The 16,351-nt window shown below is 40.4% G+C and overlaps 1 protein-coding gene across 5 annotated transcripts in view; it reads left to right on the forward strand.

Moving 5' to 3' along the window:
- Positions 1–16,351, forward strand: part of eml5 (EMAP like 5) — a 222,168-nt gene that overhangs the window by 112,538 nt on the left and 93,279 nt on the right. For all 5 annotated transcript variants that reach the window (XR_009446227.1, XM_048538474.2, XM_048538475.2 and 2 more), the window contains exons 16-20: positions 1,777–1,870; positions 3,906–4,006; positions 6,526–6,728; positions 10,262–10,373; positions 14,546–14,673. Coding sequence is in view for 4 of the 5 variants with exons in the window: in XM_048538474.2 (XP_048394431.1) it covers positions 1,777–1,870; positions 3,906–4,006; positions 6,526–6,728; positions 10,262–10,373; positions 14,546–14,673 (638 nt within the window). In the remaining variant the exon portion in view is untranslated. The remainder of the gene's footprint in view (positions 1–1,776; positions 1,871–3,905; positions 4,007–6,525; positions 6,729–10,261; positions 10,374–14,545; positions 14,674–16,351) is intronic.

Raw genomic sequence — 16,351 nt, forward strand, 5'->3', positions numbered from 1 at the left:
TCAAGGCAGGCAGAGCACCTGAGGCTTTACCCATCCCACTGTAACATTTTGGAGTTGTCAGAGTCTCCAGTTGCTTTTGGGGAAGCCTTCCGAAAATGTTATGACTGATTTTGTGGCAAGTTCCCACCTCCTACCATCTATATTCTGCTTGTGGATTCCAAGACTTGGAAGTTTTTATTCATTCGTGGGGCGTGGCGTCACGGGCCACACCAGCATTAATTGCCCATCCTTAATGGTCCAAACTGCAGAAAAGTCAACCACTCTGCTGTGGATCTGGGTTCACATGTAGGCCAGACCATGTAATGACAGCAATTTCCTTCCCTAATGGACCTTAGTAAATCAGAAGGGTTTCTGTGACAATTGACTGCGGATTAATGGTCAATATTAAATCTCAAATTCCAGATATTTATTGAATTCAAAGTCCACTATCTGCCCTGGCAAGATTCAAACCGAACACTACCACGGTTTCTACATTAATAACCCATCAATAATACCACTAGGCTACTGTCTTCCCTTGCGGGGGGAAAAAAAATGAAATTGGACTTAGAATTGTTTGAAATTATGAAAGGATGCAGCAGAGTGCACAGAGACAGACTGTGTTTAGCCCATGGCAGGTATGCAATAAAAATAAACTTTGAACAGAGATCCAGGCCCTGTTTTACATAGAGCATTATTAAACTGGAGTGACCATGTGAATTTCTTGATTGAAAGGAATTGCACATTAGGTAATTGGTCAAAGTAGAGGGAAATAAATGAATACAAACAAAGGATGGGTCTATGGGATTAGGCCTGCTACTCATGTTGGATTTTTAATCTGCCTGTTCAAATGTTATTACACACCTCTAGAGCAGGTTGGACTTCAACCCAGGCCTTCTGGCTCAGACATAGGAACATTATTACTGCGCCACACAAGACCTTACATCAACATCAACATGAACTGGATTAGCTCACTATCCCATTTTCTGTTTCCATATCGTAATTTCAATGTAATTCAATGTGGATGATGCCGCAGGAAGGTTTTTTGGATGATTTATTTTTAGATTATTCAAATATTCTTCCGTCTGTCTCTTAATAACACAGATTTTTTTCGATATTGTAGTCAATAGTTCTCTCCTCGCACCTATGTAAATGATTTCTGTGCGAATGATTAAGTGCCACCTCTATAAAAAATAACATTTGATATATCTTTTCAACTGCTATCAGAAAATTGAAATAACAAATGTTAAATTATAGGATACCAATGTGTCCTCAATTGATGGTTGAACCAGTGGTGATATTGTCTCACTGTAGAATTCAATCCTTTTAACAATCTGAATCCATTGTTAATCAATCTAAATTTGCATCATTCACTGAGAGAATTAACAATTTTCAATGAGTCAGGTTCCCGTGAGCTATTGTTTGAAAGAATATTAACTGCTATTCTAATACAAAATCCATGGTTACCACATTGAAAAGTGTCACTCCACAGGCACCTTAAAAATTGTTAAAAAGAGTGCAACCTATTTTTACTTGATTTTTTGTCTTACAAATAAGAATACCTTTCCATTAATTAGTTTTAATTGATATTTTGGCAATACCTTCCAAAACCTGTGTTTGATTCTGGTAAGTTCTCGCTACACCACAGGAGAGCTGGAAGATTAACTAGCAGATAGATCTATGTGTTTTCTAAGGTGCTATGAATTGTGTATGTTAGAGCAAAGTAGTTTAACCAATGGTTGTGAGTGTTCAGAATATTATCATTTTGGAAAGATAAAAATGTAATTTTTTGTACTTCAGCGGATGGAAAGCGTTTGGCATCAGTTGGACTTGATGAAAATCATACAATAGTTCTCTGGGATTGGAGAAAGGGAGAAAAACTTTCTTCGGTAAGGTGGGTATTTCATTCATGTTTAATATAGGATCTCCTTAAAAAAACTGAAACACTAACTTTAGAACCTTTAAATGAACTATTTTCCTGGAGTGTACTTTAACATCAGTCAACTCTCTTCATACTGTATTAGTTCATTATTTGTCCCTTCAACTCATACGCTGTCATACTTGCTGTAACTTGAGTTATTGAATTTCATTTAAAAATGCAGGTTGGTTAACCTTTTCTGAAACCTAAAATAATGCAGATGCTGAAAATCTGAAATGAAATCAAAACTGTTGGAAATACTCATTTGGCCTGACTGACTGACTGTATTTGAAGAGAGAGAAACCGAATTCATTTTTTATGATCTTTTGTCAGTTTTGAAAAGGTTTGGAAATAGAACTGATTTTCAAGCAAGTGCAGCGTGAGAGAAATTGTTGTAGCTCGTGTTGGAAGAGGAACGAACTGGAAACAACAAGATAGGGTGACAGGCAAATGTTAAAGGCAAACGTTTGGTAGCACAAGGCAAAATGTAATGACAGTGGAACAAGGAAAGAAGTGAAACATGTGTCCAGGAAAGGAATAAGTGGGAATTGTAAAATCATCAACAGCTTGTATAGAACAAAAAGGAGCAGAAATCATGATCTGACATTGTTGAGAGATAATGGGAACTGCAGATGCTGGAGAATCCAAGATAATAAAGTGTGAAGCTGGATGAACACAGCAGGCCAAGCAGCATCTCAGGAGCACAAAAGCTGACGTTTCGGGCCCAGCTTCATCCAGCTTCACACTTTATTATCTCTGATATTGTTGAACCTGTCTGGCAAGGCAACCACCTAGTGGTATTATCACTGGACTGTTAATCCAGAGACCCAAGTAATGTTCTCGGGATCCGGGTGCAAATCCTGTGATAGTAGACAGTGGAATTTGAATTCAATAAGATAAAACAAAATCTGGAATGAAGCATCTGCTGATGCCTGTGAATCTGTTGTTGATTATTGGCAAACCCCATTTGGTTCACTAATGTCCTTTTAGGGAAGGAAACTGCCATCCTTACATGGTTTGGCCAATGTGTGACTTGCCCAGATTGCTGTGGGTCTGGAGTCTTAACTGCCTCTGGGATGGGCAATAAATGCTGGCCTAGCCAGAGATGCGTTCCTCCCGTGAACAAGTGGTTTAAAAAGATGTATTCCAGAAAGCTGAGAACTGATTAATTGAAAGATGAACTTTTATTTCTCGAACTTACGTTGAGATTTATTACTGTGATACAGGAAGCTGAGGTCAGAGTGAAAGTAAAGCAAATTATCATGACTGCTTTATTGAACACTTTAGAATAGCATACAGGTATCTTTGTGAATTTTCAATCACCTGCCCTTTGGAGAAGCAACATTTTGCCTTTTCAATTAGGCAATTCTACAGCTTTCTGAATTCAGAATTGAGTCCAACAATTACAGACCACTTTTTCAGTTGAGAGCTGTTCTTGATAATTTACTGTAGATGCTTCTTTACACTCTTTGTATGTTACTTACCCCATTGCTATCATCTTATTTGCCAGTTAATTACAACTGTACTCCACTCTATTTCAGACTTTCACTTGTCACCTCCTCCCGTCTACCTTGTTTTTGTGCCTGCTGAAAGCCATCACATTATGAATGTTTTCCCATTCTAACAAAAAAATCAACATCAATTGTTAACTCTGCTTTACTGTGCAATGTTGCGACTTGATCTGTTGAACATCACCATGCTTTTTTGTTTATAGCCGTCTTAGAATTTGACCATTTTGGATTTTACTTGTATCTTTTCCAAGTCATTCTGCATTCATTATATACCTGCCAATAAATTCAAGCTTAAGAAAATTAAACTTCAAACAACTCGCTCTTTTTTATGTAGCACTGGAGTTCATTATTTATGTAAGCAGCAGCAAAACACTTAACTTTGTTGCATTGGTGAATAAATTCTATACCACAATTCTCATTTGCTATTATTAATAATCTTCTTTGTGATTGATTGATTGTGAAAAAACACAATGAAGTAAAAATCATATGCGTTTCTTTAGAGGAAGTGCAGAGAAGATTTTTGTTGTCAAATTGAACCCCTATATGCCAGACAAGTTGGTTACTGCTGGGATAAAACACATCAAGTTCTGGCAGCGAGCAGGTAGGACAGTAAATTCCGCTATTTTTACATCTGTAATCTTTTTACACAGCTTTATTTCAATAGTATTCCACATTTTCTGCAAGTTTTCTAAATGTCAAGATTTTAGGAAATCATTGTTTGGTAGGACATAACTTGAGTAATCCTCATAAAAGACACATCGGAACAATTCGCAATAATAGCACATAAATGGGGAGGATAAAATTAATATTTTCTGAGAGGAGAGTTGATTGGTTGACAAATAGTCTCCAACTATTGAGGCATTGCCATCAAAATGTACCTGTCAGACCTGTAGTCTGGCACACTTGTATTCTTAGCTTCCAGTACATGCAATTACTTAGGGCCCTGTTCTTTGCAGACAGAAAGAACACTTATAGACACCTGAACTTGTTTTGATGCAGTAAAATTCGTGACAGCTATTCTCTAGTCCATTGGTCAAGGCATTGCCCTAAGAAATCAAGTTCAACGAGTGTTGTCTAAAAATTTTAATAAAACTTGATGTGTTACTGTCAGTCATTGTTAATTGGTACATTCTCCAAGGCAACGCTTGTACCTATCATAGTCCATTTACCAACCAATTAGCACTCTCCTCTCCTATCATATAAATGTTGTTATTCCTTTGGTATTTCTTGTGAATTGTCCTAAAGAATGCCAGACAAAGAGTGTTGGCATCATATGGCTTTTTCTCAGTCATTTTTAAATTCTGTAATACCAAACATCAAAGGATTATTTAGTAAATATTGTTCAGTTGCAGAACCACATCTATGTTGGAACGTGTGTTTTGAGTTTTACAAACACAGACTGATTTGTGTTAGTAGATCCTTACATGTTGCTAATAACCAAATAGATGTGTTGCTTAATAAGATCAGTCTTTGAGATACTTAGTCTATATTCTTTATAACAAACTAGCAATGCTACTAATTTCTGTGATTAGGAAGTTTGACTTTGATAGCATTCTGTTCGGGGAAAGGGTGTTGCTCCTGCATAGTAATAGCATGAATAGCTAACTCCACCTGTTGCTCAAAACTTTGTGAAACCTTGCCCTTCCAGAGTGATCTGAGGTAGACTAGGCATTCTTTTCAGGATCAGTGGTGATGGTCTTTGACCAAATGATGAATTTATGCAATATACAGTAAAACATTTTCTGATCATGGCAGGTATTATGCTGCAAGATGGCTTTGATATGCTCTATTTCAGCACCAAGCTTGCATGTGAACAAATAACTTGGGGCCTATTTCTGAGCTTGTCAATCTTGAAATGCACAACACTGTAGGTATCCAAGTGTGTATATATATTGACCAGTGACTATAGCTTTGCAGCAAACAGTAGTAAAGCACTCCAGTCTGATTTCTCAAGTAAGGAGAGGGAGCTTGTTTGACTGCTCCATTTCAAAAATAAATTTGAGTACAAGGTGGAGCCCTGTGTGAAATTTAAGGGAACATGTGAAACATGTTTATTTTTATGGTTTATATGAGTTCAAATGGAATCTCCTTACCCTCACTAAGCTTCAGCTTATTTGTAAGTTTACTGGGCACAATTTGTACTTAATGTTTCAGATTCTTCCTAATTTGGCTATATAATTAAAAAATAGTTTTCTATAAACACATTTTTCAAGGGGCCATTTTGAAAGAAGTGATTAAAGCATTTCTATACATTTATTGTGCATATGTCAGTCACACAAATGAATTTACAGGTGGCAATTTGGCTCAGTGGTTAACACTGCTACCTCACAGTTCCAGGGACCCGAGTTTTTGATTCCTACTGTGTGGAGTTTGCATGTTCACCCAGGTTTGTGTGGGTTTTCGCCAGGTGCTCCAACTTCCTTCCACAGTCCAAAGATGTGCAGGTTAGTTCGGTTATCTATGGTAAATTGACCTGTGTTGTCTAGGGATGTACAAGCTAGATGGGATAGCCACAATAAATGTGGAGTCACAAGGATGCTGTTTGAAGGGCTGTTGCAGGTTTGATGGGCCAAATGGCTTCATTCCACACTTTCGGGATCCTATGGTGCAATGAATTTGCCATTGTCCATGTACCATCAGAGAACTTGATTATTTAAATGGAGCCAGAGACAGTAAGAACTGCCAATACTAGAGTCAGACGTAACAGTGTGGAGCTGGAGGAGCACAGCAGACCAGACAGCACCAGAGGAGCAGGAAAGTTGACATTTCGGGTGGGGACTGAAGAGGGGCCCCAACCCGAAACGTCAACTTTCCTGTTCCCCTGATGCTGCCAGGCCTGTTGTGCTCCTCCATCTCCACACTGTGTTATTTAAATGGAGTGTTATTTCATTACATGGGTGTAAGTTCTTTATGTTTAAAGGGTGAACTGGATTGTGAGATGTGTACTGGACTTGTGAGATTAGTCTACATTCCTTAAATTGCAAGGTACTGAGCATGAGCAGACTTTCAAGTCAGTACTTTTCATACAGCTTTGCAAACCACTTTGGCAATTAGTTAAGTCGTAATGCAGGTTCTTAAAACAACAAAAGTCTAATTGCACTTATACATTTACTCTACCAGGTGGAGGACTGACTGGGAGAAAAGGCTGTTTTGGAAACCTGCGGAAGACAGAAACTATCATGTGCGTTGTCTATGGTTGGACAGATGAAATGGTTTTCTCAGGAACATCAGCTGGTGATATTTACATATGGAAAGATATGTTCATTATTAAGAGAATCAAAGCCCATGATGGACCAGTTTTCAGCATGCATGCCCTGGAGAAAGTAAGATGTAATGAAAACCTGTCGTTAATAGAAGCTATAGAAGATCAAAATCGGACTTTTAAATGATGCTTTGATAAGCATGGCTGTCTTTTTAGCCAATTTTATAAACGTTATCACCTTTCAAAGGCAATGTCTACTCACAATGTAATTTAAGACCTCGCAGTTACTAGCCCCCTAACTCAAACTTTTCTTTTTATATTCTGCAAGCTATTATTATTTCAATTACTTAAAATTTAATTTATAAACAGCATTTGCAAGGCAAGTGGCTGATTTCACTTTTAAATTGAAACTCTGAAATTTCCTCACGGGCCACTCAACCATCATCCATAAATTCCCACACATCTAAACTCTCTTGCTCATACACTGTTCCACAATTGTCCAATTCGCATATCACCTCTGTTCTTGCTGAACCCTATTGCTTTAAATTTAAAATACTCAGTCTTGTATTCAACCTCTTTCATGGCATCACCATATTCTGTCTCTGTATCAATTTGTAGCCCAAAAATTTGCGAGAAGTCTGAATTTTTCTAATACCAGCCAATTGCGCATTTTCTACCTCCCAAAATTGGTGTCATGCCCAAACTCTGGAATTTCCTCCATTTATCTCCTATCACCTTCAAGAACCCCCTCACAAGCCCATGCATTGACAGAGTAGTATTTCCAAAACATATTTTATTTGTTAGAATCAAGTTCTGTCTCATTATAAGATAATAAAATGTGAGGCTGGATGAACACAGCAGGCCAAGCATCATCTCAGGAGCACAAAAGCTGACGTTTCGGGCCTAGACCCTTCATCAGAGAGGGGGATGGGGAGAGGGAACTGGAATAAATAGGGAGAGAGGGGGAGGCGGACCGAAGATGGAGAGTAAAGAAGATAGGTGGAGAGAGTGTAGGTGGGGAGGTAGGGAGGGGATAGGTCGGTCCAGGGAAGACGGACAGGTCAAGGAGGTGGGATGAGGTTAGTAGGTAGCTGGGGGTGCGGCTTGGGGTGGGAGGAAGGGATGGGTGAGAGGAAGAACCGGTTAGGGAGGCAGAGACAGGTTGGACTGGTTTTGGGATGCAGTGGGTGGGGGGGAAGAGCTGGGCTGGTTGTGTGGTGCAGTGGGGGGAGGGGACGAACTGGGCTGGTTTAGGGATGCAGTAGGGGAAGGGGAGATTTTGAAACTGGTGAAGTCCACATTGATACCATGTGGCTGCAGGGTTCCCAGGCGGAATATGAGCTACCTAGAATACACCTCCTCCCACCCACCCTCCTGCAAAAATTCCATCCCCTATTCCTAATTCCTCCGCCTCCGCCGCATCTGCTCCCACGATAAGACATTCCACTCCCGCACATCCCAGATGTCCAAGTTCTTTAAGGACCGCAACTTTCCCCCCACAGTGATCGAAAACGCCCTTGACCGCGTCTCCCGTATTTCCCGCAACACATCCCTCACACCCCGCCCCCGCCACAACCGCCCCAAGAGGATCCCCCTCGTTCTCACACACCACCCTACCAACCTCCGGATACAACGCATTATCCTCCGACACTTCCGCCATTTACAATCCGACCCCACCACCCAAGACATTTTTCCATCCCCTCCCCTGTCAGCTTTCCGGAGAGACCACTCTCTCCGTGACTCCCTTGTTCGCTCCACACTGCCCTCCAACCCCACCACACCCGGCACCTTCCCCTGCAACCGCAGGAAATGTTACACCTGTCCCCACACCTCCTCCCTCACCCCCATCCCAGGCCCCAAGATGACATTCCACATTAAGCAGAGGTTCACCTGCACATCTGCCAATGTGGTATACTGCATCCACTGTACCCGGTGTGGCTTCCTCTACATTGGGGAAACCAGGCGTATGCTTGGGGACCGCTTTGCAGAACAGCTCCGCTCGGTTCGCAATAAACAACTGCACCTCCCAGTCGCAAACCATTTCCACTCCCCCTCCCATTCTCTTGATGACATGTCCATCATGGGCCTCCTGCAGTGCCACAATGATGCCACCCGAAGGTTGCAGGAACAGCAACTCATATTCCGCCTGGGAACCCTGCAGCCATATGGTATCAATGTGGACTTCACCAGTTTCAAAATCCCCCCTTCCCCTACTGCATCCCTAAACCAGCCCAGTTCGTCCCCTCCCCCCACTGCACCACACAACCAGCCCAGCTCTTCCCCCCACCCACTGCATCCCAAAACCAGTCCAACCTGTCTCTGCCTCCCTAACCGGTTCTTCCTCTCACCCATCCCTTCCTCCCACCCCAAGCCGCACCCCCAGCTATCTACTAACCTCATCCCACCTCCTTGACCTGTCCGTCTTCCCTGGACCGACCTATCCCCTCCCTACCTCCCCACCTACACTCTCTCCACCTATCTTCTTTACTCTCCATCTTCGGTCCGCCTCCCCCTCTCTCCCTATTTATTCAAGTTCCCTCTCCCCATCCCCCTCTTTGATGAAGGGTCTAGGCCCGAAACGTCAGCTTTTGTGCTCCTGAGATGCTGCTTGGCCTGCTGTGTTCATCCAGCCTCACATTTTATTATCTTGGAATTCTCCAGCATCTGCAGTTCCCATTATCTCTGTCTCATTATGCTTCTGTCAAGTGCTTTCAACATTTTTCTACACTACCAATGATATGTTAGTACGATACACATTATACCTGTTATTGTAAGGTCACAAGTTTATTAGATGTTAACTGTGCCTCAGTGACAGTACTGTTTTTGTTGAGTCAAAAATTAGTGTTGAAACCTATCTTTCTAATAAGACTTTAACATGGGAACTTTTCTGTTCTCTTAAATGAGTATAAAAATAACTTCTTTTAAAAAGTGCAACAAGTGCAGGAGAGTTCTCCTGGCATCTGGCAACAAAAATATTGACTTTGCCTAGGATAGCATAAGGTAGTGAGGGATGTTATATGAATGCAAGCTTACTACTTCTTGTTTCTTCCTTTTTTAAGATAGTACTTTTATATATTTAGTCCATATTTTTAATACATTTATTACTTATATTAGTTTACTTACATTAGCTACTTAGAAAAGTGGAATTTCTTTTCTTCATTCATGGGATGTGGATATTACTGGCTGGGCCAGTGCTTATTGTGCTTACCTAATTGCCCTTGAAGAGTTGAGCTGCTTTCTTAAACCTCTGCAGCTCATGTGCTGTGGGTGGTCCCACAATGCGCTTATGGAGGCAAGTCCAGGATTTTGACACAGTGACAGTGAAAGAATGGCAACATATTTTGAAGTCAGGATGGTGGATAGATTGGAGCAATCATGCAGGTCGTGGTGTTCCAATCTGTCCTTTCCAAATGTAATTGGGCATGGGCTTCTGGCTTACTTTGAATAACTTATTTCTGCCTGTTTTAAAAATTTTATAAACAAAATTACAGAACCAGGTTCCACAGTCCTGCTAGATTTTTACTATTTCTAAATATGATGTATAATCCCAACTGTGCTAATAAGTTAATATTATAGAAAAAGTGATCATTGAGTTATTTTGGATTAAATGAGGTTTTGTCCATTTTTCACACTAGCTTGTTCTTCTTTCTCCAGGGATTTGTGACTGGTGGAAAAGATGGCGTTGTTGTCCTCTGGGATGATAGTTTTGAGAGATGTCTGAAAACATACTGCATCAAACGTTCTGCACTTGCTCCAGGTTCTAAAGGTAACCAACTTACCAATGATCTGCTATGTTATCTGGTCAATTCCCAGTTACAAGATCAGTATTTATCTCTCTGCTATACTCCGTTCTTTCCCTTTACTGCTTGCTGCCTTGGTTATCAAGATTTATTCACCTATAGTAATACTGTTCCACTTTAAGTTGCTTAAGTTTGCTCAGACCCTGACCGTCGTCTGTTTTGGCTTTTATTTACCGATGTTATACCAATCTGTGTTTAGTTAGAAGTGGGGATTAAGATTACTGGAGATCTTGGTTAAGAGAGATGAGAAAAGATGTCAAGACAAAATGATTCCGGCACAAAGGTTGCAGTGTCACAGAACTCGGAGGCAATTTGTCCCATTTGGTTGTGCAATATTCAGTATTCTTAAAATTCTTATTCTTAAAATAGTTGTACACTTTGTCCAGAAACTATACTACTTGTTTTTATTTATTCACTCATGAATCTGGGATATGGACATTGCTAGCTAGAAAGTATGTATTGCCTGTCCCTAGTTGCCCTTGAAAAGGCAGTGGTGAGCTTCAACCTTGAACCACCACAGTTCATATGATGTAGGTAGACCCACAATGCTGTTACAGAATTCTGGGGTTTTTAATCTAGGGACAGTGAAGCAACAGCAATATATTTCCAAGTCAGGATGGTGAGTGGCTTGGAGGTGAACTTACAGAAGGTGTTCTTAGAATCTTCAGTGTGGACGCGGGAAATTCGGCCCATCAAGTCGCACCGACCCTCCGAAGAACATAGCATCCAGGCCCACCCTCTGTAACCCTGCATATCCCATGGCTTATCCACCCAATCTACGCATCACTGAACACTACGGGCAATTCAGCAAAGCAATTCCACCTAACCTGCATATCTCTGGACATTGGGAGGAAACCAGAGTACCTGGAGGAAACCCACACAGACATGGGAAGAATGTGCAAACTCCACACAGTTTCCCAAGAATGAAATGTTCCCATGTATCTGCTGCCTTTTTCTTTCTCAATGGAAGTAAATATGATTGTTATTAGTTTTATAGCTAATGCATTGCTTAGCAATTCATATTGGATCTGTCCATGCAAATACTTGTGACAGAATTCTTTGCTAAAATTCATGAGAAGTTGCAAAGCTCCCAACATTGGTGTGCTTAATTTCCTGTAACCAAGTCATCCAACTCCTGTACTATTCATTCTCTCCTTAAACTTCCAATCCAGTTCTTTACCTGTAGCCTAATCTTTGGCTTACGGTTTCGTGAAGTTTGCTGCCATGACATTTACTGACTTATTTTGATGCTCTTCTGGTCATTCCTCTTGTCCCTATACTTTTCTAAGCAATAATGTTTACTGACTGTGACTCTTCCCCATTCCTATCTTATAGAATTTATTTTCTGATAAAGAATATTTTTGACAAATGTACTCTCTTTCCTAGAGTCCAACACTTATTTTTCTGCTTGTCTGCAATTTGTCTTGTAAAATTTGGTGGCAGCATTGAGGATAAAAAGGCTATTAATTTCAGTTGTAGTCTGATTACATACGTCCAGTCCTTCCATTTTTACCTTCATCCATGATGATATATTATCTATTGTAGATTACTAATCTAAACTGGAGTATTATTTTAAAAAGTCCCATTTGTCAAAGATTTTCTTGTACTCATTGGCACGGTTCATGAGAAATACCAAAGTAAGGGAAATCAACCTTTTTTTGTATGAAAAGAGAGTTTTGATTGGTAGAGGTTTTTCTATAGTCAATGCATCAGTTAATGATGGCTGACAGTTAACTGCCGAGCTTCATTTAAATTGAAACCAGATTGTTTAACTCTGGTCAAGGCATTTCCCTGTGAAATGAACCAGATAATGACCATTGTCTATTTCGTTCTGTGATCAGACACAGCGTGTGGATAACTTCTTTCTGTCTGCAAAGAACAGGGCCCTGTTATTAATGTACATAGTTTCTAGTAGGCAAAAATGAGCCAGACTGCAAACCTAATTGACAGTACTAAATTGGTTGCTAGCGTAACTCTTTGCACTCTCGGGATTATTTATCAAATTTCTGAATGTCATCTAATGTTGGACACTCTGTTTTGAGTTTTACAAGTGCAAGCTGGTTGGGTATGGTTAGTACCTTATGAACAACTGAAGGAAGATGTTTTTAGATATAGTCTGTCACTTTTTGAGTAGCACAACTTAATATTTTGCATCACACTAACTCTAAAATTCGTATACAACACTATTTACTTGTGATAGGTAGAACATAGTTGACTTGACAGCAGCATCTTGTTAGTGGTGGACGCCACTCATGTTCCTACTGCATGCTAACTGTGTGAAACAGTTTCACCTGTTGCTTTGAGAAACCTGCACTTCTAGGGTAATTGACATGGACTGGGCACTTTTCACAACTAAAGGTGAAGGCCTTAGACCAATTGTGTGTTTACATGATATACTACAAAAAATAATCTGATGGGAAAGCCATTATTCTGCAGACAGAATGCGCTGTTTCAACTCAACAAAATAGGTGATTGCTTCCCTCTAGTTTACTTCTCACAGTGATGCCCTGACCAATCTTGTTGATCAGTGATAATGGGAACTGCAGATGCTGGAGAATCCAAGACAATAAAATGTGAGGCTGGATGAACACAGCAGGCCCAGCAGCATCTCAGGAGCACAAAAGCTCCTGAGATGCTGCTGGGCCTGCTGTGTTCATCCAGCCTCACATCTTACAATCTTGTTGATCAGCCTGGTTTAAAATTTAAACTAATCTTAGCAATTAACCGTCAGTTGTCATCTAACTGGTTAATTATCCATGCCAATGCCAATCAAAGTCCAAAGATCAACTAATCAGCATTCTCCTCTCAGTAAAAATGTTTCTCCACCCCCCACGCACTTTGCTTTGTTATTTCTTGTGAATTGTCCTGATGAGTGCAAGGAACAGTAGGAATAAAAACGTCTTATTCCAAGTGGCAGATAGTAACTGTTTGGATACTGCAGCAATCAGTACTTGGACCTCAGCTATTTGCTGCATATATTAATGATTTAAATGGGAAAACTGTAATCTCTCTGAGTTTTCAGGTGACACAAAGCTGGGTGGAAGGGTGAGCTGTGAAGAGGATGTGGAGATGGTTCAGAGTTGAGTGAATGAACAAATGCATGGCACATGAAGTATAATGAGGATAGATTTGAGTTTATACACTTTGGTAGCAAAAATAGGAAGGCAGGTTATTATCTAAATGGTGATAGACTGGGAAGGGGGTGGTACAATGAGACCTGAGTGTCCTTATTCACCTGTTGCTAGAAGCAAGCATGCAGATGCAGCAGGAGTCAAAGAAGGCAATGATATTTTGGTCTTCATAGAGGATTCGAGTACAGGAGCAGGAATGTCTTTCTGCAATTGTTTAGGGCTTTAGTGAGACCAGACCTGGAGTGTTGGTCAATTATTGCCTGAGGAAGCATTTTCTGGTTATGGAGATAGTCTGGGAAACCTTTGTTGCACTGATTCCTGGGATGGCAGGATAGACGTCGGAACACCAGATTGGTTAGGATTATTTACTAAAGTTAAAAGGAATGATGGAGGAGGTCTCATAGAAGCTTAAAAATTCTAATAGGACTAGCCAGGGTGAATTTCAGGACGGGTGTTCTGATGGCTGGGTAGCCCAGAACCAGCGGTCGTAATTCAAAGATATGGGATACATCATTTAAGACTGAGATCGGGAGAAATTTCTTCACTCGGTAAAGGGTGGGTTTGTAGATTTTCTGCCACAGAAGGCAGCTGAGGCCAAAACATTGAATATTTTCAAGAAGGAGATAGATATAATTCTTAAGGCTATAGGGGTCAAAGGATATGACAAGAAAGCGGAAACAGGTTACTGACCTGGATGATCATATTGAATGATGGAGAAGGCTGAAAGAGCTGAATAGCCTACCCCTGTTAGTTTCTATGTTTCTCAAAAGAAAAGCTTCAACAAATGTGTCTTTTCTTAGCCATAGTCAGTTGTCTAACACAAGTTTACCTGCAACAAGCATTTGGTTTCAAACGTAAATTATTGGTGATTTTGCCCAGTGTTGCTAAGCAATGAAATTACATGATAATAAATGCATAACTTGTATTAATTAGTCTCACAATACTATTACTGTTGTGGCAGGGTTAAATCAGATATTTGCATTAATGATTTTTCATTTATTTTTTAGGTCTGTTGCTTGAAGACAACCCTTCTATTCGTGCCATAACGTTAGGCCATGGCCATATATTAGTGGGTACAAAGAATGGGGAAATATTAGAAGTTGAAAAAAGTGGTCCCATTACCCTACTGGTTCAGGTATCACTTCTAAAGACTGATGTACTTTTTGGTAAACCTGATTTCTTGTTTATTTATCAATAAACCTAAGGACCATTTTATTCAGGTACATCTATTGATGATGATCTGTGCTTTTCCTTGGAATAAACAGATCAAGGGCCACGATTTGAATATTTGAAAGACCATTTTGTACCTATTTTAACCTTTTTTAAAACTTGTTATTAAGGTAATACTTGAACCCCCAAAATGCTCAGCTACCCGTTTTTATGTTAGCTCTTTACAAAGTCAGAAATTGAATCTGTCCAAGAGAATGGTCATCTTGCCAATCTCAAGAAAGCTTTCATTTCCCCTGCTTCAAGTTAAATTAGGCCTGCCTTTCCTCTGTGAGGTGCTTTCAACCTATTTGTGTTAAGTGTCCTACAAATGAGCGCCAAAAAAATGCATTCATTTACCTGACTATTTAACTTGTATTCAATACCAGATGAGTAGGCAAGCCCTTGTTCCTTCTGAGTTGGATAATAGTTTTAAAGCCAAATGTCATGTCCTGCAGCATGGCCAGAGGTCAAACAAATCCTTTGTTGCTGCACTTCAGATTATTGGATATTTCATATCTACAGATTAGACCATAGGCATAGGAGCAGAATTAGGCTGTTCAGCCCAATATGTCTGCTGTGCCATTCGATCATGCTGATATGTTTCTCAACCCAATTCTCCTGCCATCTCCCCATAACTTTTGATCCCTTTCCTAATCAAGAACTTATCTATCTCTCTCTCTCAAAAACACTCAATGACTTGAACTCAATGCCATTCTTTGGCAATGAGTTCCACAGATTCACCACCCTCTGGCTGAAGAAATTCCTCCCTGGGACTCTGCTCTTGGGCCCTAGTCTCCTAGTGGGAACATCTTCTCCACATTCTTTCTATTTAGGCTTCTCTGTATTCTGTGAGTTTCAATCAGATCTTCTTCATTCTCCTCAACTCCATTAAGTATAAATTTAACCACTCCTCATGTGACAAGCTCTTCATCCCTGGGATCATTCTTGTAAGCCTCTTCTGGACCCCTCCAATGCCAGTGTATCCTTTCTTAGATACAGGGCCCAAAACTGCTCACAATATTTCAAGTGCAGTCTGACTAGAGGCTTATACAGCCTCAGCAGTACGTCTCTGTTCTTGTATTCTAGCCCTCGTGAAATGAATGATAACATTGTATTTTCCTTCCCAACTGCCAACTGAATCTGCATGTAAACCTTAGGAGATTCCTGAGTTAGGACTTCTGTGTCTGTTTGTGTTTCAGATTTCTGAAGTCTTTCCCCATTTAGAAAATAGTCTAAGCTTCAATTCTTCCCACCAAAATTCATAACCTCGCACTTTCCCACAATATATTCACCACCTCTTTGCCCGTGGTCCTAACTTGTCCAAGTCTTTCTGCAGTCTCCCTGCATTTTCAACACTACCTGTCCCTCACCTGTCTGTGTCATCTGCAAACCTACTGACAATGGCCTCAGTTCCTTCGCCAGATCATTAATTGTATGATATGATAGTTGTGATACCAACATTGACTCCTGCAGAACTCCATTAGTCACTGGCTGCCATCTGAGAAAGATCCCTTTACCCCACACTCTGCCTTTTGCCAGACAACCAATCCTCTCTCCATGCCAGTACCTTGCCACTAATACCGTGGGCTGTTATCTTACTTAGC

Source organism: Stegostoma tigrinum, chromosome 10 (genome assembly GCF_030684315.1).
Source record: "Stegostoma tigrinum isolate sSteTig4 chromosome 10, sSteTig4.hap1, whole genome shotgun sequence".
Lineage (NCBI taxonomy): Eukaryota > Metazoa > Chordata > Chondrichthyes > Orectolobiformes > Stegostomatidae > Stegostoma > Stegostoma tigrinum.